General features: G+C 43.7%; 1 protein-coding gene and 1 pseudogene across 1 annotated transcript; both read left to right on the top strand.

Moving 5' to 3' along the window:
- Positions 1-4,342: 4,342 nt before the first annotated feature.
- On the top strand, positions 4,343-6,545 carry LOC113140026 (mucin-5AC-like; annotated as a pseudogene).
- An 11,539-nt stretch (positions 6,546-18,084) lies between these two features.
- On the top strand, positions 18,085-23,767 carry LOC113139614 (mucin-2-like; the record flags this gene model as incomplete). The annotated part of the gene is made up of 4 exons (XM_026322911.1): positions 18,085-19,762; positions 20,522-21,777; positions 22,063-22,563; positions 23,687-23,767. Coding segments are annotated over 4 exons (3,516 nt in total), but the record flags the coding sequence as incomplete, so codon positions are not given.
- Between the last annotated feature and the right edge of the window lie 1,279 nt (positions 23,768-25,046).

Consider the following 25,046-nt stretch of genomic DNA (forward strand, 5'->3'; position numbering starts at 1 on the left):
ACCAAGTACTAATGCTTCCCAACAACTACTACACTGTCCAACAACTACGCTGCCCAACCACTACAACTCCAGCCTCAACAAAACCACTGCTGCCCAACCCAACGACTACAGCCACACACCTGTGCCACCCACACTACACATTTTCACTACTGCCAACCAACTCTACTCCCGACAACAACTGTAACAATAAACTTACTACTTGCTCCCACAACCATGCTTGCCACAACAACTACAACTACAATGTTTCCAACAAACAACTACTATGCCCCAACAACCACTGCTGCCACAACAACTACAACTGTTCCAACAACTACTACTGCCCCAACAACTACTCTGCACACAACACACTTACGGTAACACTTGTCCCAACAACCTACACTGCCTGCCACAAAACTTACCCTCAACTACTTTACTGCCCCAACAACTACTTGCTGACCCAACAACTAACTACTTTACATCATGTGCCACAAAACAACTATGCACACAATTCCACAACCTACACTGCCCACAAACAACCCCACTGCTGCCACAACAACTACAACTACAATTGTCCCAACAACTACTGTTGCCACAACAAACTACCAAACTACTACTGCCCCAACAACTCATTACGGACACAACTTACCAACTGCCCCAACAATACTGTCTGCTCACACACTTGTCAACTCTGGTCCACACAATTCCACTGCTGCCCACACTACATATACTCCTGCCCACACGCTGGCACAACCATAACTCCAATTGCACACCACTACTGCCCACAACCACAGCTGCACAATACAGTTGACAACCAACTGTACATCATCCTCTGCCCCCACAATCTACTGCTCCTACAACATACAATGGCCCCCAACACCATGCGGTCACCAAGTAAATACTGGCCCCAAACCACTACTGCTGCCAAACCAGCGCAACAAATACGTCACAACACCTACGTCCACAACTACTTGCTCCCAACCATTACATCAATGCCCTAAACACCTGCTGCCCCAACAATACAATACTACTGCCCAAAACCACTGCTGCCACAACAACAACTACAATGCCCACATTCCCACACCAACTATACTCTACTAAACCCTGACATCCATACTATCCCCCACATGCGCCACAACCAACACAACTGTACATATTGTCCCAACAACTACTACTGCCCCACAACCGCCAACTACTACTCTGTCCCAACAACTACTACTGCTCCAACAACTACTCCTGCCCCACAATACAACTACTCCTTTCCAAAACCAAATAATGCTGCCCAACCATTACACACTATTCAACAACTGCCCAAACAACTACTTCGTGCCTCAACTACAAGTACTACTGCCCCAACAACTCTGCTGCCCCAACAACTACAACTACTACTGTCCCAACAACACTACTACTGCCCCAACAATTACAACTACAACTGCCCCAACAACCACTGCTGCCACAACAACTACAACTACATGTCCCAACAACACTGTTGCCCACAACAACTACAACCTACTACTGCCCACCCCAACAAACTATTGTGGACACAAAACTACAACTGCCCTCAACCAAACTACTGTGCGCCACAACAACTACTTGCTGCCCCTACAAACTGGCGCTGCCCACGACATTAACAAAACTGTCCCAACAACTACTGCTGCCACAACAACTACTCCTGCCACTACTGCCCCTACTACTGCAGCTGCCCACAACAGTGACAACTCCAACTGTCCCAACAACTACTGCTGCCCCAACAACTTCTACTGCTCCTACAACTACAACTGCCCCAACATCCACTGCTGTCACAAGTACTACTGCCCAACAACTACTGCTGCCACAACTACAACTGCCGCAACAACTACTGTTGCCCAACAACTACAACTCACTACTGTCCCAAAACATACTACTGCGCCCCAACAATTACAAACTACTCTGCCCCAACAACCACTGCTGCCACAACAACTACAACTACAATTGTCCCAACAACTACTACTGCCCCAACAACCACTGCTGCCACAACAACTACAACTGTTCCAACAACTACTACTGCCCCAACAACAAACTACTCCGCCCACAAAAACTACTAAACTGCTGTCTCAACAACTACTGCTGCCCAACAACAACTTCAACTACTACTGCTCCCAACAACTACGGCTTGCCCCAACAATACAACTACGTACTGTCCCCCAACAACCACTGCTGCCACAACGACAACTGACCAACTTGTCACAACTACACTGCCCCAACAACCACTGCTGCCACAACAACTACAACTACAATTGTCCCAAACTACTGTTGCCACAACAACTACAACTTTACTACTGCCCCCAAACAAACTTATTGCTGACACCAAATACACGCCCAAAACCACTATGCTGTCACAAGTACTACTGTCCCAACAACTACTGCCTGCTACACCAACAACTACAAGTACTACTGCCCCAACAACCACTGCTGCCACAACAACTACAACACAATGTCCACACACACTGCCCCTACAACCACAGCTGACACAACTACAGTTGCCACAACAAATTACATCTACTACTGCTGCCCCAACAACTACTGCTGCCACAATACAACTTTACAACGCCACCAACAACTACTGCGGCCTCAACTACAAGTACTACTGCCCCAAACAAACTCCGCTGCCCCAACAACTACAACTACTACTGTCCCAACAACTACTGCTGCCCCAACAATTACAACTACAACTGCCCCAACAACCACTGCTGCCCCAACAATTACAACTACTACTGCCCCAAACAACCACTGCTTGCACAACAAACAACTACAATTGTCCCAACAACTACTCCTGCCCCAACAACTACAACTACTACTGCCTCGACAACTACTGCTGACACAATTACACTATATGCCCCAGCAACCATGGCTGCCCAACACAACTACAAACAATTCCCACTTACTACTGCCCAATAACACCATGCTGCCCACAACAACTACCAACTGTCTCAACAACTACTGCTGCCCCAACAAACAACTTTACTCTGCCACAACACTACACGTCTGCACACCAACTTACTCTTGCTGCCCCAACAACTACAACTGCCCAAACAACTACTGCGGCCTCAACTACAAAGTATACTGCCCCAACTAACTACTGACTACTGCCTCTCCCAACAACTACAACTACTACTGTCCCAACAACTATGCTGCCCCAACAATTACAACTACTACTGCCCCCTCCCACAACCCACTGCTGCCACAACAACTACAACTACAATTGTCCCAACAACTACTGTTGCCACAACAACTACAACTACTACTGCCCCCAACAACTATTGTTGACAAAACTACAAACCTGCCCCAACAACCTGAATGTGCCCAACAAACCACTTACTGCTGCCCCAACAACTGCTGCTGCCACGACAATTACAACAACTGTCCCAACTACTACTGCTGCCACAACAACTACCTCCCCATACTTGCCCACACTTCCCACGCTGCCACAACAGTGACTGAACTCCAAAACTGTCCCAACAACGTACTGCTGCCCCAACAACTCTTACTTGCTCTACACTACACACTGCCCCCAACATCCATGCTGTCACAAGTACTACTGCCCAACAAACTTACTCCTGCCACACCAACTGTCGCAACAACTATCTGTTGCCCCAAGGCTAACAACTACTACTGTCCCAACAACTACTGCTGCCCCAACAATTACAACTACTACTGCCCCAACAACCCATGCTGCCCAACAACATACAACTACAATGTGTCCACAACAACTTACTACTGCCCCCAACACACTGCTGCCCACACAAAAAACTACTGTCAACAAACTGTTGCCCAAACAACTCAATATACTCCTCCCCAACATTGCTACACTAACTCAACTGCCACAACAACTTACTTGGCAACTTGTTGCCTCAACAAAAACTCTGCTGCCGCAACCAACAAACGTTACAAACTACTACTGTGGCCAAAACTCTATGCACTACTGCGCCCCACACTGCAGCTACACATGACAACTCAACGTAAATATCTGCCCCAACAAACCTACTGCTCCCTACAACTACAACTGTCAAACATCTACTCGTCAATCAACTGCCCCAACAACTACTCCTGCCACAACAAACTACTGTCTCAACAAACTATGCTGCCCCCAACAATTACAATACTACTGTCCAACAAACCACTGCTGCCCACAACAACTACAAACTACCACATTTCTCCCAACAACTACACTGCCCAACAACCACAGCTGACACAACTACAGTTGCCACAACAATTACATCTACTACTGCCCCAAACAAACTCTCAAACAACAACTGCCCCCCAACAACTACCTGCGGCCTCAAACTACACAGTACTTACTGCCCCAACAACTACTGCTGCCCCAACAACTACAACTACTACTGTCCCAACAACTACTGCTGCCCCAACAATTACAACTACAACTGCCCCAACAACCACTGCTGCCACAACAACTACAACTACAATTGTCCCAACAACTACTGTTGCCACAACAACTACAACTACTACTGCCCCAAACAACTATTGCTGACACAACTACAACTGCCCCAACAACTACTGTTGCCACAACTACTGCTGCCACAACAACTGCTGCTGCCACGACAATTACAACAACTGTCCCAACTACTACTGCTGCCACAACAACTACTGCTGCCACTACTGCCCCTACTACTGCAGCTGCCACAACAGTGACAACTCCAACTGTCCCAACAACTACTGCTGCCCCAACAACTACTACTGCTCCTACAACTACAACTGCCCCAACATCCACTGCTGTCACAAGTACTACTGCCCCAACAACTACTCCTGCCACAACAACTACTACTGTCTCAACAACTACTGCTGCCCCAACAACTACAACTACTACTGTCCCAACAACTACTGCTGCCCCAACAACTACAACTACTATTGCCCCAACAACCACTGCTGCCACAACAACTACAACTACAATTGTCCCAACAACTACTACTGCCCCAACAACCACTGCTGCCACAACAACTACAACTACAATTGTCCCAACAACTACTGTTGCCACAACAACTACAACTACTACTGCCCCAACAACTATTAGTGACACAACTACAACTGCCCCAACAACTACTGTTGCCACAACAACTACTGCTGCCCCTACAACTGCTGCTGCCACGACAATTACAACAACTGTCCCAACTACTACTGCTGCCACAACAACTACTCCTGCCACTACTGCCCCTACTACTGCAGCTGCCACAACAGTGACAACTCCAACTGTCCCAACAACTACTGCTGCCCCAACAACTACTACTGCTCCTACAACTACAACTGCCCCAACATCCACTGCTGTCACAACTACTACTGCCCCAACAACTACTGCTGCCACAACAACTACTACTGTCTCAACAACTACTGCTGCCCCAACAACTACAACTACTACTGTCCCAACAACTACTGCTGCCCCAACAATTACAACTACTACTGCCCCAACAACCACTGCTGCCACAACAACTACAACTACAATTGTCCCAACAACTACTACTGCCCCAACAACCACTGCTGACACAACTACAGTTGCCACAACAATTACATCTACTACTGCCCCAACAACTACTGCTGCCCCAACAACTACAACTGCCCCAACAACTACTGCGGCCTCAACTACAACTACTACTGCCCCAACAACTACTGCTGCCCCAACAACTACAACTACTACTGTCCCAACAACTACTGCTGCCCCAACAACTACAACTACTACTGCCCCAACAACTACTGCTGCCCCAACAACTACAACTACTACTGCCCCAACAACCACTGCTGCCACAACAACTACAACTACAATTGTCCCAACAACTACTACTGCCCCAACAACTACAACTACTACTGCCTCGACAACTACTGCTGACACAATTACAACTACTACTGCCCCAACAACTACTGCTGCCCCAACAACTGCTGCTGCCACGACAATTACAACAACTGTCCCAACTACTACTGCTGCCACAACAACTACTCCTGCCACTACTGCCCCTACTACTGCAGCTGCCACAACAGTGACAACTCCAACTGTCCCAACAACTACTGCTGCCCCAACAACTTCTACTGCTCCTACAACTACAACTGCCCCAACATCCACTGCTGTCACAACTACTACTGCCCCAACAACTACTCCTGCCACAACAACTACTACTGCCCCAACAACTACTGCTGCCACAACAACTACAACTACAATTGTCCCAACAACTACTACTGCCCCAACAACTACAACTACTACTGCCTCTACAACTACTGCTGACACAATTACATCTACTACTGCCCCAACAACTACTGTTGCCACAACAACTGCTGTCTCAACAACTACAACTACTACTGCCCCAACAACTGCTGTTGCCACAACTACAACTTCTACTACTCCAACAACTACTGTTGCCACAACAATTAGAACTACTACTGCCCCAACAACTACTGCTGCCACAACTACAACTGCTCCAACAACTACTGCTGCCCCAACAACTACTGCTGCCACAACAATTGCCACTACTACTACCCTAACAACTACTGCTGCTTCAACAACTACAACTACTACTGCTGCAACAACTACTACTGCCCCAACAACTACTACTGCCCCAACAACTACTTCTGCTCCAACAACTACTGCTGACCCAACAACTACTGCTGCCACAACAATTGCCACTACTACTACCCCAACAACTACTGCTGCTCCAACAACTACAACAACTACTGCTGCAACAATTACTGCTGCCACAACAACTGCAACTACTACTGCCCCAACAACTACTACTGCCCCAACAACCACTGCTGCCACAACTACAAGGACTACTGCCCCAACAACTACTGCTGCTACGACAACTACTACTGCCCAAACAATTGCTGCTGCCTCAACTACAAGTACTACTGTCCCAACAACTACTGCTGCCACAACTACAAGTACTATTGCCCCAACAAGTATGGCTTCCACAACTACAAGTACTATTGCCCCAACAACTACTGCTGCCCCTAAAACAACTACTGCCCCAACAACTGCTGCTGCCACAACTACAAGTACTACTTCCCCAGCAGCTACTGCTGCCACAACTACAACTATTACTGCTCCTACAAGTGCTGCTGCCACATCTAGAAGTACTACTGCCCCAACAACTACTGCTGCCCCAACAAATACTGCTGCCCTACCTACATCTACTGCTGCCCCAACATCTACTGCTGCTCCAACATCTACTGCTGCTCCAACAATTACAACTACTAGTCTCCCAACAACTACTGCTGCAACAACTACTACTACTAGTGCCCCATCATCTGCTGCTGCCCACACAATTACAACTACTACTACCCCAACAACTACTGCTGCCCCAACAAATACTGCTGGCCCAGCTACAACTGCCCCAACAACTACTGCTGCCACAACTACAAGTACTTCTGCCCCAACATCTGCTGCTGCGACAACAATTACAACTGCTACTGTCCCAACAACTACTGCTGCCACATCTACAACTACTACTGCCCCAACAACTACTGCTGCCCCAACAAATACTGCTGGCCCAACTACAACTGCCCCAACAACTACTGCTGCCCCAACAAATACTGCTGGCCCAACTACAACTGCCCCAACAACTACTGCTGCCACAACTACTACTTCTGCCCCAACATCTGCTGCTGCCACAACAATTACAACTGCTACTGTCCCAACAACTACTGCTGCCACAACTACAAGTACTACTGTCCCAACAACTACTGCTGCCACAACTACAACTACAAGTACTACTGCCAAAACATCTGCTGCTGCCCAAACAATTACAACAACTACTGCCCCAACAACTACTGCTGCCCCAACAACCACTACTACCACTGCCCCAGCATATGCTGCTGCCCCTACAATTACAACTACTACGACCCCAACAACTACTACTGCCCCAACAACTACTGCTGCTACCCCTACAACTACTACAAGTGCTGCCTGCTCTGTCAGACTGGTCATCATCCATCTGCTGCTTGGACTTCTCGTATTTACCTTCTTTTAGAACAGAAACTAAAGATAAATGACCAATGAAGCCACCAAAATATTCTGGAAGCATCTTTAACTGGACTTGGGTTTACTGCTCACTGCTGTCCTTCACAGTTATGGGGGCAACAAAATTCAGTTTCTGGAAAAAGTGAATGGAGTCCTGGTGAAGCTGAGGTGGGACAAGAAGACAGCACCATAACAAACACAGATACATGTACACACAACAGAGGGAAACCATCCTTTTACACAGCAAATTCATTTGGTACATATTGTCTGTAGATTTCTCTCCCACACCTCTGTGATATAATATCTGATTTAATTTAATACTGACAATCTCTGAAATAATTGAACTGCACAATGAGAGAGGGGAAATATTCTGTGGTTCATATTTGACATGGACATTAGTTCATCTGATATTTCTATGTAATCTGATATGTTGCCAGTATTTGACATCAGTGACATTAACTAGTAAAGCACTGAAGGTCTTCACATGCTGTCTCTTGGTAGAAACAATTTACTGCATGTCAGCTTATCCAAATAAACATGATTCCTTATTATAATGAGGGATGTTTTTAACATAAATTATTTAAATTATGTTTTCAATTTTAAATTAACTTTAAACCAAATGCAGTGAATTGAACAAAATCTAAATTTAGTCAGTATTTGAAGCTTTCCCCTTTGTCCCTAAACCAGCAGCAATTCTCTTTGGTTTCACCTGCACAGTTTCTCCTGGTACTTTGCAGAACCTTGGAGAAGCTCCTGCAGGTCTTCTGGAGATTCAGGTTGTCCGAGTGTTACTGTCACTTCATATGATCCAAGATTGACTTCACACTGCCCACATTTGGTTTCCTTGGGGGTCATATCATCTGCTGCAGGACTCCGGGTTCTTCATGTCTCTGAAAATAGTTCTTGATGAACTCTAGGGGGATCTTTATGACTTGTCATCCTGGACAATGAACCTGGGATCAATCAGACACCTGAGGATGTTGTGTGATAAGAATCTTTTGCCTATCATTGCTTAAAAATTTTGCCATAGTACATCTATATACTGTACACATAGACACAGTATATAGATGTACATGTCCCATATATACAGGCATCCAGAGAGCAGATGGACACACTGGCCCTTCTTTCTTGATGACGGATCACCTGTTTGAAAAGCTACAATACATCATGTTGCTTCCAATACACAAACTGAAAACACTAGACAATTTTCTGATCTATTTCTATTTGTTATTTTCAAAAGGGAAATACAGACAGATGTTTACAGAAGGCCACCCTTCTTTACTTCCAAAGGGAGAGATGGACTTTTGTCTTATCATTATTATCATTACTACTATTTTCTTCTGTATTATTTGGTTATTATGTTCTGTTTCAAAAGGCAGCAATAAATTACATTTTAAAACCTGAGTGTTTGTGTCATTTTATACAGTAGTAGTATTAAGAAATTATTAGATGCATAATAATCGTGATAATTGTTATTATCAACTATAATGTACAAACAAAATCTATAATTGGTGCATCAGCTTCTGCTGCTGCTGCTTCTTCTTCTGTCTTTCTAATTGGCAGTTTACAGCCAGCTCATTATCGCCACCAACTGAGCTGGAGTATGAACATTGTTGAGCTCCAGGAAATCTTTCCCTCCCACCCTTGTTTTTCGACATCTCTGCTTATATGTCTGTTGAGCTTCTCAGTCGTCCAGGTGAAGTTAACTAGAGGCTGAGTCATGGAAACTGGACTTTTAGTTTTTAGGTTGAAACGTTTCACTATTCATCCAAGTAGCTTCTTCAGTCTGAGAGAAAGCTGCTATGGGAACCTCCAATACATCCTTCAGTTTGGTCCCATAGGCTCACTAGGTGAACTGTGTAAATCAGGTGAAAGTCATTAGACCCACACTCCTGAGTTAGTTTCACTTCCCACCTGGTCTGAATAGACTCGTTAGGTGAACAATAGAAGTGAGCTCAGGTGAGGGTTGTTAGGATCTAATGGTGGACTCATGTTTTCTATTACACCCCTCTCTCAAACCACCTATCTTCTCTGTCCAAAATGTGTACATCACTGTCTTCAAATGAGTGTCATGTTTCCTTTAAATGGAGGTGCACAGCTGACTGTGGTCCTGAGGAGCTGCTCCTCCTGTGATGGACCATCTTCCTGTTAAGTGGTTGTTTGGTTTCTCCAATGTAGAATTCTGAGCATTCTTCCTTACACTGGATGGAATACACCACATTGCTCTTCTTTTGTTTTGGTGTCCGGTCTTCAGGGTGAACCAGTCTCTGTCTCAGTGTGTTGGTGGGTTTGAAGTGAACTGGTATCTGATGTTTCCCAAAAATCCGTTTAAGCCTGTCTGAAAAACCTGCTACAATAGGAATGACCAGGTTTTTCCTCTGCAGATCTTGTTTTGGACATGGACAGATGCAGTTAACATCATGTAGTTGTGTACAGACACGTTGCCAGGTTGTTTTACAACAGCCCAGGTTATAAACATGAAGAAGTATATGAGACAGAAACAGTGAGATAATGAATTATTAAGGACACTCTTTGGCACAATGTCCAAGGCAGTGACATAATAGTTTATTTGTCTCTGCAGGCAGGACATTTTAAGGCAGAGCCAACAAAGCCAAGGAAGAAGTCCAACTCTGAGGTCCAATATGCACCTTACATTCTTATATACAACAATTGCTGAAGTGTCAAAGTGCAGAGCAATAGATGCTGTAGTTAGACACTACTAACCTACAGACTGCTGCTTATTCTGTGGCCCAATATGTCAGTAGTTCACTTGTTAGCCATCCTGTTTCCATTCCCTTCCCCTTTTTCTCAGTATGTGTGTGTGTGTGTGTATTGACAGCTGATGGGCCCTGAAGGCAGCGAGTTCCGGTTGCATCTGCTAATCATCAAGGTCATCAGCGGGGCTGTACTTAAAGCAGCACATGGGCTCAACTCGCTGCTATATATCCACTTCCTCGTGAAGTCTGTCCTATCTTATCTTTGCTAACTGCTCCTGGGAATACTCACCAATCTCTCTGCACTGTCTCTTCAGTTTCTGCCAGTCCCATCTGCCTTCAGTGTTGAAGTAGAAGCATGCCACTCCTGAGCGTGCAAACACCTAAAACCACAAAGACAAAATGATGCATTGACTGTTAGATTATGTGTCTCTGACATGTTCTAGCTTCAGGTCAGACAGACTGGCCCTACATCTAAATGTCACTCACCTGGTCTCAAGCCAAAAAGCTTGTATTTTAGAAGCTTCCTCAGGGTTGAACAACAAAGGCTCCACTCCCAGCAGGATTCTGTGGTATTTTGGCAGCAGATTCTTCTTTCTTTTCTTCTTTCATTCAAAACATTAATCTAAAGAGGAGGTGACAATAGGACGAGGGGAGAGGAGAGGAGAAAGGAGCTAAGTGAACTGATGGTGTGTTGTTAGGCAGTCTAGGCCTACCGCAGCATAACTAAGGGGTGGTCCAGGATACCTGGCATTCCTGGTACTTGAATCTCGGCCTCACTTCCTGTTGAACTCTTCTGGAATCCCTGGTTCTCTGGGTCACTTACCAGTCGATTCACACAAATAAATCACCTGAATCCAAGTTTCTTTCAGTGAAGACTTTCTGTCATTTTTGCTGTGGTGTCTGCGTTATTGGGTCCAGTTAATCTGTGTGTCACAGTAGTTTATTTAATATAGTTTTTCTACAGGTGTGTTCTCAATAATGCAGCCTACAGAAGTAGTGATTATGTCTTTCAGTTCAACAAAAGCCAGTCTTTAATGAGAAGTAATTATCTACACCTCAGTATTAAAGGACATGAAGTCTTCATCAGGCGCAAACTGATCACTAGGTAACGATTATAAATTCAGATGTTGCTCCTGGAAAGAAAGCTGCCACTTCCCTACTGTGCACCATAAAAAATCCTGACCAAACACTGTTTTACAGTACAGATATAAAATATATACAAACAGAAGTTTTTATTAATTACAAGCAGAGCAGTTGCTTTGCCTGTTTGTGACATTTTTGTGGGTGACATGTCTTCAACACCTGCCTGCAACCACATCAAAATCCTCTTTATGTGGGTCATACTGAGAAGAATATGTGACATTAACTATTTTTGGAAACACAGATTTTATTAAGATAAGAAACTTTTCATCCCCAAGGGGAAATTCAGGCAGTTGGTTAATAAGTTAGTCACTAGTGAGACTAGTCAGTCGTCATCTGCCATTGGCTAAGGTGTTGTAGAGCCTGATGGCAGTGTGGATGAAGGATCTCCTGCATGGTTCAGTCCTGCAGCTCAGTGAGCTGAGTCGTCCACTGCAGCTGCTTCTCTGCTCCATCAGGATGTTGTGAAGGGGATGGTCAGTGTATTCCAGGATGGACTCTACCTTTGTCTGTGAGCATCTCTCCACCACAGCCTCTAGTGAGTCCAGATATCTGTCGGCTGGCCCACTTCAATTGGCCCACAACAGATGCTGACTGGAAAGGGAGCAAACTTAGACCTTCGAAAATCCATTACCTTGGTTTTAGAGCTGTTCAGTGGGAGGCAGATTTGGTGAGTCCAGTCACTGATGGACTTTATCAGGCCTCTATACTCCTCTTCCTGGCCATTCCTGATACATTCAACAATCACAGTATCATTAGAATACTTCTGAATGTGGTCTGCTGTGAACAGTGGGTACAGAAAAGGAACCAAAACAGTTCCCTGTGGAACCCCATGCTGCTCAGAACTCTTCCAGAGATGCAGTTTTCCAGCCTGACAGACTGTGGCCTTTCTGTCAGGTAATCTGTGATCCAGGAAACAAAGGAGGAGTCCACACCCATCCCTTTGAGCTTGTCTCTCAGGATGATTGGCTGGACGGTTTTGAATGCACTTAAAAAATCAAGGACCATAATCCTCACATAACTTGCAGGTTCTTCCTAATGAGATAAAACACAGTGAAGCATGTAGACCACACCAGTGTGTTCTCTGTAAGCAAACTGCAGGGGATGTATTATGTGTTTGGCCTTGAGACTTAGGCAGGATTGGCCGTTGGTTCCACAGGAGAGGAGTTTAATAGCTGAAGGTTCTGCCTCCCATTCATGCGTCACAACTCATATTCTAACACTCGTATTTAACACTCCATTTTAGACAAGAAAAATCCTCTGAAATCACTAAAAACACATTAATAACAAAACACGTCTGCTTCATACTTCCAGTGGACCTTTGCCTGCACTCTGACACTGGACACTTCCACAGTACAGGAGCAAAATTCAAACCAAGATGTCAGTGACAACGTTTGTGCAACTGTTGACATCAACTGGTAACAAGGCCCAGAAGACTTTGCAGTGCCCTCTCCTGCTGAAACGTTTTACTGCAGGATTTCCACAAAAACATGATTTCTGATTGAAAAGACCACTGGTAAACATTAAGGAACACCAGCTTAAAACAGAAACAACTGGCATAAGTTAAGAAATAAAGTAAAGAGACAACTCTTTGACTTTACTATGTTAAAATAAATCTGACTGTGACTTTTTTGTTGTTTCTCTCATGTACATTTGGTGCAACTGTCTTATTAGAGTTGACCAACCCTTCCATCACAGTAAAGTTTACTGATCACTCAAAAAGAATCAAAGCAACTAACCAGGAAATGTTGCTTTAAAAATACAACAATCAATCAACATATTATCAAAATATTTCTCAGTTACTTTGCTCCTGATCTACTGAGCTCCGATCTTTTGGCTAGTTTGTTTGTTTGTTCTCCACCCAGGTCATGGGAACAACAGGTACAGATCATGTAGAGCTAAATATAGCATGTAATGTAGTACGAGAATATAATATAAATAACCATCTTGACATATGACATGACTAAACTGAGCAAACCTTAAAGGACGAATCACAATTATTGATTGTTCTTCCTTTATAAAACACAATAAACAGAAATGAACAAGACAGAAAGAATGTCACATGCACAGGCATGTATGACAAACAACCCAGTGTAAGTGATGAAAAACTTACATCTGGTTTTCAATGACCTCTTATTGAAGGAAGAGTGGCGTCAGGCCTGCAGCAGGTGTGGCACTGTCAAACAAGACAACAATGAAGGTCAAAAACCCTGGTAAACAAAAGCATCACAGCTGATTCAGGGCCGGAGAGTTATACAATAAAAGCTGCAGCAAAATCAAACCTGTTTGTTGTCTAATACTTTTGATAGAACAGACTAAGCTATTTCCTCCTACTCAGATTGTTAATAAGGATCTTTCTCTTTGGCCCCGTTTGTTACTTGGAGACATGAAAACAAATTGAAAAGCTAAATTGAATTTCTGTAAGCTGAAATTAAAAACAGTGTGCTGGAAACATCCACACAAAACATTCCTTCAGCAGAGACTAAAAGGACTGAAACAGTGTGGCCTGTGTGCAGAAATTCAGGGGAAAATGTAGAGTCTATAGTTAGAATGTAGTCGATTTCTTTTCTCTCTCATTCTTTAAGTAGGAACATTTTGTAAGTTTGAATTAAATTCAGAACAGACTAAATATAATGGTAAAACAAACAGGTTGTGCCAGATTACACAGCAGTCTAAAATATGGAAATGTACAGATGTACCTGAACATAAACTTGGAAAGTGGAAACTATACTCACTGGCCACTTTATTAGGTACACCTTGTACCCTTTGCCTTCAGAACTGCCTTAATTCTTTGTGGTATAGATTCAATAAGATGTTGGAAACATTCCTCTGAGAACATCCGCTACCCAGGAGTATATAAAGTACTTCAAATTAGAAGTATATAAGGTAGTTAACGTCAGCTACCCAGCGTTATATAAAGTACTTCAAATTAGAAGTATATAAGGTAGTTAACATCAGCTACCCAGCGGTATATAAAGTACTTCAAATTAGAAGTATATAAGGTAGTTAACGTCAGCTACCCAGCGTTATATAAAGTACTTCAAATTAGAAGTATATAAGGTAGTTAACGTCAGCTACCCAGCGTTATATAAAGTACTTCAAATTAGAAGTATATAAGGTAGTTAAAGTCAGCTACCCAGCGGTATATAAAGTACTTCAAATTAGAAGTATATAAGGTAGTTAACGTCAGCTACCCAGCGGTATATAAAGTACTTCAAATTAGAAGTATATAAGGTAGTTAACGTCAGCTACCCAGCGGTATATAAAGTACTTCAAATTAGAAGTATATAAGGTAGTTAAACGTCAGCTACCCAGCGGTATATAAAGTACTTCAAATTAGAAGTATATAAGGTAGTTAACGTCAGCTACCCAGCGGTATATAAAGTACTTCAAATTAGAAGTATATAAGGTAGTTAACATCAGCTACCCAGCGGTATATAAAGTACTTCAAATTAGAAGTATATAATAAGGTAGTTAACGTCAGCTACCCAGCGGTATATAAAGTACTTCAAATTAGAAGTATATAAGGTAGTTAACGTCAGCTACCCAGCGGTATATAAAGTACTTCAAATTAGAAGTATATAAGGTAGTTAACATCAGCTACCCAGCGGTATATAAAGTACTTCAAATTAGAAGTATATAAGGTAGTTAATGTCAGTTACCCAGTTTCACTACATTCCAGATGAAAACATGAATTGCACTAGAACAAAACAGTGTAATCATCAAATGACACTAAAGTCATTCCTTTATGCAGCAGGTCAGAACAGCACATCCTCTCTGGAAAAACTGTTTAAAGCAATAAGATCATTTTTGCATCGAGGAAAATCTTGAGTTTCACTTTGTCTCACTGACGCATGAAACAAAACAACAACCTACTGCATAAATGAGACATGAGCTGACAGCTGACATCAAGACACAACTGTAAACAGGAGCATAGAAACAAAACAAATCCCGAACACCTTTTCAAAATAAGAAAAATAAAGACTGCTGTATTGAAAAGAAGGTGTGGGAAGGTGTGGACGTATGATGCTTTCAAGTGACAAAAGTAGATGTGGCAGTTTGAAATGTCATATTGTAAAAATGTAAACCCACCCATTACCTGAGAGTTTCAGGTATGTGTATGTCGTAAATGTGCTCAACAGCTGCACAGTATATAAAGTGGAGCAGTGGTGATCAGGAGCAGTATCACCATCCAGGAAAAGTCACCTACAGTACTTACCTGTTCATCAGGATGAAGCTGATCCTTTCTCTGCCTCTCATCTGGACGCTCTTCAGCACAGGTACCTCTGCTTATTCTTACACTTCACTCTCTGTAGATACAACACAGGCTGATTTACAACTTTATGGAGCTTTTTATTTCACCACAAATGAATTTTAGAAAGGAATTCAAATCTTTCACGTAACAAGAACAGACACAACTACAATATAATCAGAGATTTATTTGCCATTTGATTCAACGTTTGACTTGTGATGTGAAGATCATTGACTGACTTCTTCTCTCCCTGTTGCAGCTGGAGCTCTGGTGTGTCAAACCTGCACAGATACACAATGTTCAACCACAGCACCACAAACATGTTCCACAGAGACCATGTGTGTAACAGCTTCCATTCTAGGTAGTTTGTTCTTCATGTCATCTCCTACTTTTCAGTGAAATACATGTACTGCCAAGTTATGTCTTCTTTCTGTCAACATTAACAAAGTCAACTTTGACCCTGTAGCCACTGCTGCTGGAGGTTCAGCACCTCAGACCTACAAGGCCTGTGCATCGTCCTCCCTGTGTCCAGCCACTGGCTTTCAGACATTATCAGTCAACTTGGGTGGTTCCAGTGGAATTTCATATTCTTATTGCTGCAACTCAGACAACTGCAACTCAGCAACTCTACCTAGTGAGTCCACATGGATAAGTAGCTTGTTAAAGATAAGCAAAGATCTTTTGGCCTGTTTTATTTTATTTTGTGACAGTAAAGTGTTTTCTCCTGCTAAATAAGATTCTGTTTTTCATTCCAGCCCCTACTCCTCAGCCAACTAACACCCTGCAGTGTCTCACCTGTGACGCCACCACCTCTCAGTGCACCAGCCCAGTACAATGTACAGGAGGGCAGGACAGATGCTTCACAGCAACCAGTGAGTTATTATGATACAAAGTTTAACACATGTCTTCAAATATGTTTTATAACCTCACAACATTTGAAATATTACCTTTAAGGTAAATCTGATGTACTTTTACTGATATTTGTACTAAACATTATTCTACTTCTAATCCATTACATTTCAGAGATAAATATTGGAATATTTTACTGCACTGGATTTCTAAGACAGCTATAGTGACTGATTCATTTACAGATCATTTTACAGAACAAGACAAAAAGTTTATTAGTCTCAACTTGACCAGAAACAAACCATTGGTAGTTATCCAGCCTGGTTATAAACAGAACAATTATTGTCATTGTCTATTCATTTAACAATGATTTTCATTCTTATTTTTAAACTTATTAATATTTATACATATATTAGAACAAACCAACCTTTATTCTACACAACAGCTGGAAACTGTGAAAGTTGCTCACTACAATGTGCTTGAGATGAGTGTGTTGATATTAATTGTTCTTTCATCCAACCATAAGTCCAAAACTAAGACAATCAGTTAATTTATTTAGTAAATTGAGCTTGAGTCTAACACGTATTTGACCAAACCCTCTTGGTTGTGGTTGGCTGTAAACATAAATGTGACTACAAAAACCAGTGTTGTCACCAAGTCCTGGACCTCAGGACTGTACACCAGTTTGAATAACAGGAGGGCAGCAAAAACTAAAAGTCCTTGGGGTGTTTAGTGTAAGATCTGAACTGACAACAAGAATTTGTGTAGTAACCCAGTGATTTTTATCTACAGTGACGTCTGGATCCACCACTGCTCCAGTCTTGGGATGTACATCTTCAAACCTGTGTGCTGCTGGTAGTGGTCTGGGTGCCCTACCTTTCATGAAAAACATTGGAACCATCAGCAGTGGACCAGTTTGTTGTGAGACGGCTTTGTGTAACTCTGTCCTTACAACAACAACAACAACAACAACAACAACAACAACGATGACGACTGCCCCAACAACATCTACTGATTCCACAACTACAACTACAGCCCCAACTACCACTACCCAAACAACTACTTCTGCCACTACCACTGCTGCTCCAACAATTACAACTACTACTGCTGCAACAACTACAACGACAATTGCCCCAACAACTACTGCTGCCACAACTACAACTACAACTGCCCCAACAACTACTGCTGCCACAACTACAACTACAACTGCCCCAACAACTACTGCCGCCACAACAACTACAACTACAACTGCCCCAACAACTACTGCTGCCACAACTACAACTACAACTGCCCCAACAACTACTGCTGCCCCAACAACTACAACTACTACTGCCCCAACAACTACTGCTGCCACAACAACTACAACTACAACTGCCCCAACAACTACTGCTGCCACAACTACAACTACAACTGCCCCAACAACTACTGCTGCCACAACTACAACTGCCCCAACAACTACTGCTGCCACAACTACAACTACAACTGCCCCAACAACTACTGCTGCCCCAACAACTACTGCTGCCACAACTACAACTACTACTGCCCCAACAACTACTGCTGCCACAACTACAACTACTACTGCCCCAACAACTACTGCTGCCACAACTACAAGTACTACTGCCCCAACAACTACTGCTGCCACAACTACAACTGCCGCAACAACTACTGTTGCCACAACAACTACAACTACTACTGCCCCAACAACAACTGCTGCCACAACTGCAACAACTACTACTGCCCCAACAACTACTGCTGCCACAACTACAAGTACTACTGCCCCAACAACTACTGCTGCCACAACTACAAGTACTACTGCCCCAACAACTACTGCTGCCACAACTACAACTACTACTGCCCCAACAACTACTGCTGCCACAACTACAACTACAACTGCCCCAACAACTACTGCTGCCACAACTACAAGTGCCCCAACAACTACTGCTGCGACAACTACAAGTACTGCTGCCACAACTGCAACTACTACTGCCCCAACAACTACTGCTGCCACAACTACAAGTACTGCTGCCCCAACAACTACTGCTGCCACAACTACAACTACAACTGCCCCAACAACTACTGCTGCCACAACTACAACTACTACTGCCCCAACAACTACTGCTGCCACAACTACAACTACAACTGCCCCAACAACTACTGCTGCCACAACTACAAGTGCCCCAACAACTACTGCTGCCACAACTACAAGTACTTCTGCCCCAAAAATTACTGCTGCCACAACTGCAACTACTACTGCCCCAACAACTACTGCTGCCACAACTACAAGTACTGCTGCCCCAACAACTACTGCTGCCACAACTACAACTACTACTGCCCCAACAACTACTGCTGCCACAACTACAAGTACTTCTGCCCCAACAACTACTGCTGCCACAACTACAACTGCCGCAACAACTACTGTTGCCACAACAACTACAACTACTACTGCCCAAACAACAACTTCTGCCACAACTGCAACAACTACTACTGCCCCAACAACTACTGCTGCCACAACTACAAGTACTACTGCCCCAACAACAACTGCTGCCACAACTGCAACAACTACTACTGCCCCAACAACTACTGCTGCCACAACTACAACTACTACTGCCCCAACAACTACTGCTGCCACAACTACAAGTACTACTGCCCCAACAACTACTGCTGCCACAACTACAACTGCCGCAACAACTACTGTTGCCACAACAACTACAACTACTACTGCCCCAACAACAACTGCTGCCACAACTGCAACAACTACTACTGCCCCAACAACTACTGCTGCCACAACTACAAGTACTACTGCCCCAACAACTACTGCTGCCACAACAGCTACAAGTGTAACTGCCCCAACAACTACTCCTGCCCCAACAACTGCTGCTGCCACAACTACAACTACTATTACCCCAACACCTACTGTTGCCACAACAATTAGAACTACTACTGCCCCAACAACTACTGCTGCCACAACTACAACTGCTCCAACAACTACTGCTGCTCCAACAACTACAACTACTACTGCTGCAACAACTACTGCTGCCCCAAAAACTACTACTGCCCCAGCAACTACTGCTGCCACAACAGCTACAAGTGCAACTGCCCCAACAACTACTCCTGCCCCAACAACTGCTGCTGCCACAACTACAACTACTATTACCCCAACACCTACTGTTGCCACAACAATTAGAACTACTACTGCCCCAACAACTACTGCTGCCACAACTACAACTGCTCCAACAACTACTGCTGCTCCAACAACTACAACTACTACTGCTGCAACAACTACTGCTGCCCCAAAAACTACTACTGCCCCAGCAACTACTACTGCCCCAACAACTACTGCTGCCACAACTACAAGTACTACTGCCCCAACAACTACTGCTGCCACAACTACTACTGCCCCAACAATTGCTGCTGCCTCAACTACAAGTACTACTGCAACAACAATTACTGCCGCTACAACTACAAGTACTACCGTCCCAACAACTACTGCTGCCACAACTACAAGTACTACTGCCCCAACAACTACTGCTGCCCCTACAACAACTACTGCCCCAACAACTACTGCTGCCACAACTACAAGTACTACTTCCCCAGCGACTACTACTGCCCCTACAACAACTACTGCCCCTACAACTACTGTTGCCACAAAAACTACTACTGCCCCAGCAACTACTACTGCCCCAACAACTACTGCTGCCACAACTACAAGTACTACTGCCCCAACAACTACTGCTGCCACAACTACTACTGCCCCAACAATTGCTGCTGCCTCAAGTACAAGTACTACTGCAACAACAATTACTGCCGCTACAACTACAAGTACTACCGTCCCAACAACTACTGCTGCCACAACTACAAGTACTACTGCCCCAACAACTACTGCTGCCCCTACAACAACTACTGCCCCTACAACTACTGTTGCCACAACTACTACTGCCCCAACAACTACTGCTGCCACAACAACTACAACTACTACTGCCCCAACAACTACTGCTGCCACAACTACAAGTACTACTGCCCCAACAACCACTTCTGCCACAACTATAAGTACTACTGCCCCAACAACTACTGCTGCCACAACTACAAGTACTGCTGCCCCAACAACTACTGCTGCCACAACTACAACTACAACTGCCCCAACAACTACTGCTGCCACAAAAACTACAACTACTACTGCCCCAACAACTACTACTGCCCCAACAACTACTGTTGCCACAACAACTTCTACTAGTGCAACAACTACTGCTGCCACAACTACAACTACAATTGCCCCAACAACTACTGCTGCCACAACTACAACTACAACTGCCCCGACAACTACAGCTGCCCCAAAAATTACAACTACTACTACCCCAACAACTACTGCTGCCACAACTACTGCTGCTCCAACAATTACAACTACTACTACCCCAACAACTACTGCTGCCACAACTACAACTACAACTGCCCCAACAACTACTGCTGCCACAACTACAACTACTACTGCCCCAACAACTACTGCTGCTCCAACTACAACTACAAGTGCCCCAACAACTGCTGCTGCCACAACTATAAGTACTACTGCCCCAACAACTACTGCTGCCACAACTACAACTACAACTGCCCCAACAACTACTGCTGCTCCAACTACAACTACAACTGCCCCAACAACTACTGCTGCCACAACTACAACTACTACTGCCCCAACAACTACTGCTGCCACAACTACAACTACAACTGCCCCAACAACTACAGCTGCCCCAAAAATTACAACTACTACTACCCCAACAACTACTGCTGCCACAACTACTGCTGCTCCAACAATTACAACTACTACTACCCCAACAACTACTGCTGCCACAACTACAACTACAACTGCCCCAACAACTACTGCTGCCACAACTACAACTACCACTGCCCCAACAACTACTGCTGCTCCAACTACAACTACAAGTGCCCCAACAACTGCTGCTGCCACAACTATAAGTACTACTGCCCCAAAAACTACTGCTGCCACAACTACAAGTGCCCCAACAACTACTGCTGCCACAACTACAAGTACTGCTGCCCCAACAACTACTGCTGCCACAACTGCAACTACTACTGCCCCAGCAACAACTGCTGCCACAACTACAAGTACTTCTGCCCCAACAACTACTACTGCCACAACTACAACTGCCCCAACAACTACTGCTGCCACAACTACAACTACTACTGCCCCAACAACAACTGCTGCCACAACTGCAACAACTACTACTGCCCCAACAACTACTGCTGCCACAACGACAACTACTACTGCCCCTACAACTACTGCTGCCACAACACCTACTACTACCCCAACAACCACTGTTGCCACAACAACTACAACTACTACCGCCCCAACAACAACTGCTGCCACAACTGCAACAACTACTACTGCCCCAACAACTACTGCTGCCACAACTACAACTACAACTACAACTGCTCCAACCACTACTGCTGCCCCAACAACTACAACTACTATTGCACCAACAACCACTGCTGCTACAACTCCTACTGCCCCAACAACTACTGCTGCCACAACTACAAGTACTACAACTGCCCCAACAACCACTGCTGCCACAACTACAACTACAACTGCCCCAACAACTACTGCTGCCACAACTACAACTACTACTGTCCAAATAACTACTGCTGCCACAACTACTACTGCTGCCACAACAACTACTGCTGCCACAACTATAAGTACTACTGCCCCAACAACCACTTCTGCCACAACTACAAGTACTTCTGCCAAAACAACTACTGTTGCCTCAACTACTACTTCTGCCCCAACATCTGCTGCTGCCCCAACAATTACAACTACTACTGCCCCAACAACTACTACTACCACTGCCCTAACAACTACTGCTGCCCCAACAACAACCACCACTGCCACGACAACAACTGCTGCGGCAGCAACAACCATGTCAGCAACACAATCAGCCACAACTAAACCTACAAGTGCTGCCTGCTCTGTCAGACTGGTCATCATCCATCTGCTGCTTGGACTTCTCGTATTTACTTTCTTTTAGAACAGAAACTAAAGATAAATGACCAATGAAGCCACCAAAATATTCTGGAAGCATCTTTAACTGGACTTGGGTTTACTGCTCACTGCTGTCCTTCACAGTTATGGGGGCAACAAAATTCAGTTTCTGGAAAAAGTGAATGGAGTCCTTGTGAAGCTGAGGTGGGACAAGAAGACAGCACCATAACAAACACAGAGACATGTACACACAACAGAGGGAAACCATCCTTTTACACAGCAAATTCATTTGGTACATATTGTCTGTAGATTTCTCTCCCACACCTCTGTGATATAATATCTGATTTAATTTAATACTGACAATCTCTGAAATAATTGAACTGCACAATGAGAGAGGGGAAATATTCTGTGGTTCATATTTGACATGGACATTAGTTCATCTGATATTTCTATGTAATCTGATATGTTGCCAGTTTTTGACATCACTGACATTAACTAGTAAAGCACTGATGGTCTTCACATGCTGTCTCTTGGTAAAAACAATTTACTGCATGTCAGATTATCCAAATAAACATGATTCCTTATTATAATGAGGGACGTTATTAATGTAAATTATTTAAATTGTGTTTTCAATTATAAATTAACTTTAAACCAAATGCAGTGTATTGAACAAAATCTAAATCTAATCAGTATTTGAAGCTTTCCCCTTTGTCCCTAAACCAGCAGCAATTCTCTGTGGTTTCACCTGCACAGTTTCTCCTGGTACTTTACAGAACCTTAGAGAAGCACCTGCAGGTCTTCTGGAGATTCAGGTTGTCCGAGTGTTACTGTCACTTCATATGATCCAAGATTGACTTCACACTGCCCACATTTGGGTTCCTTGGGGGTCATATCATCCTCTGCAGGACTCCTGGTTCTTCATGTCTCTGAAAATAGTTCTTGATGAACTCTAGGGGGATCTTTATGACTTGTCATCCTGGACAATGATCCTGGGATCAATCAGACACCTGAGGATGTTGTGTGATAAGAATCTTTTGCCTATCATTGCTTAAAAATTTTGCCATACATATATATATATATATATATATATATATATATATACATATATGTACATGTTCCATATATACTGGCATCCAGAGGGCAGATGGACACACTGGCCCTTCTTTCTTGATGATGGATCACCTGTTTGAAAAGCTACAATACATCATGTTGCTTCCAATACACAAACTGAAAACACGACAATTTTCTGATCTATTTCTATTTGTTATTTTCAAAACGGAAATACAGACAGATGTTTACAGAAGGCCACCCTTATTTACTTCCAAAGGGTGAGATGGACTTTTGTTTGTCTTATCATTATTATCATTACTACTATTTTCTTCTGTATTATGTGGTTATTATGTTCTGTTTCAAAAGGCAGCAATAAATTACATTTTAAAACCTGAGTGTTTGTGTCATTTTATACAGTAGTTCTATTAAGAAATTATTAAACGCATAATAATCGTGATAATTGTGATTATTCTTCAAACTATAATGTACAAACAAAATCTATAATCGGTGCATCAGCTTCTGCTGCTGCTGCTTCTTCTTCTGTCTTTCTAATTGGCAGTTTGCAGCCAGCTCATTATCACCACCAACTGAGCTGGGGTATGAACATTGTTGAGCTCCAGGAAATCTTTCCCTCCCACCCTCGTTTTTTGACATCTCTGCTTATATGTCTGTTGAGCTTCTCAGTCGTCCAGGTGAAGTTAACTAGAGGCTGAGTCATGGAAACTGGACTTTTAGTTTTTAGGTTGAAACGTTTCACTATTCATCCAAGTAGCTTCTTCAGTCTGAGAGAAAGCTGCTATGGGAACCTCCAATACATCCTTCAGTTTGGTCCCATAGGATCACTAGGTGAACTGTGTAAATCAGGTGAAAGTCATTAGACCCACACTCCTGAGTTAGTTTCACTTCCCCCCGTGGTCTGAATAGACTCGTTAGGTGAACAATAGAAGTGAGCTCAGGTGAGGGTTGTTAGGATCTAATGGTGGACTCATGTTTTCTATTACACCCCTCTCTCAAACCACCTATCTTCTCTGTCCAAAATGTGTACATGACTGTCTTCAAATGAGTGTCATGTTTCCTTTAAAT

Source organism: Mastacembelus armatus, chromosome 4 (genome assembly GCF_900324485.2).
Source record: "Mastacembelus armatus chromosome 4, fMasArm1.2, whole genome shotgun sequence".
Taxonomy (NCBI): Eukaryota; Metazoa; Chordata; class Actinopteri; order Synbranchiformes; family Mastacembelidae; genus Mastacembelus; species Mastacembelus armatus.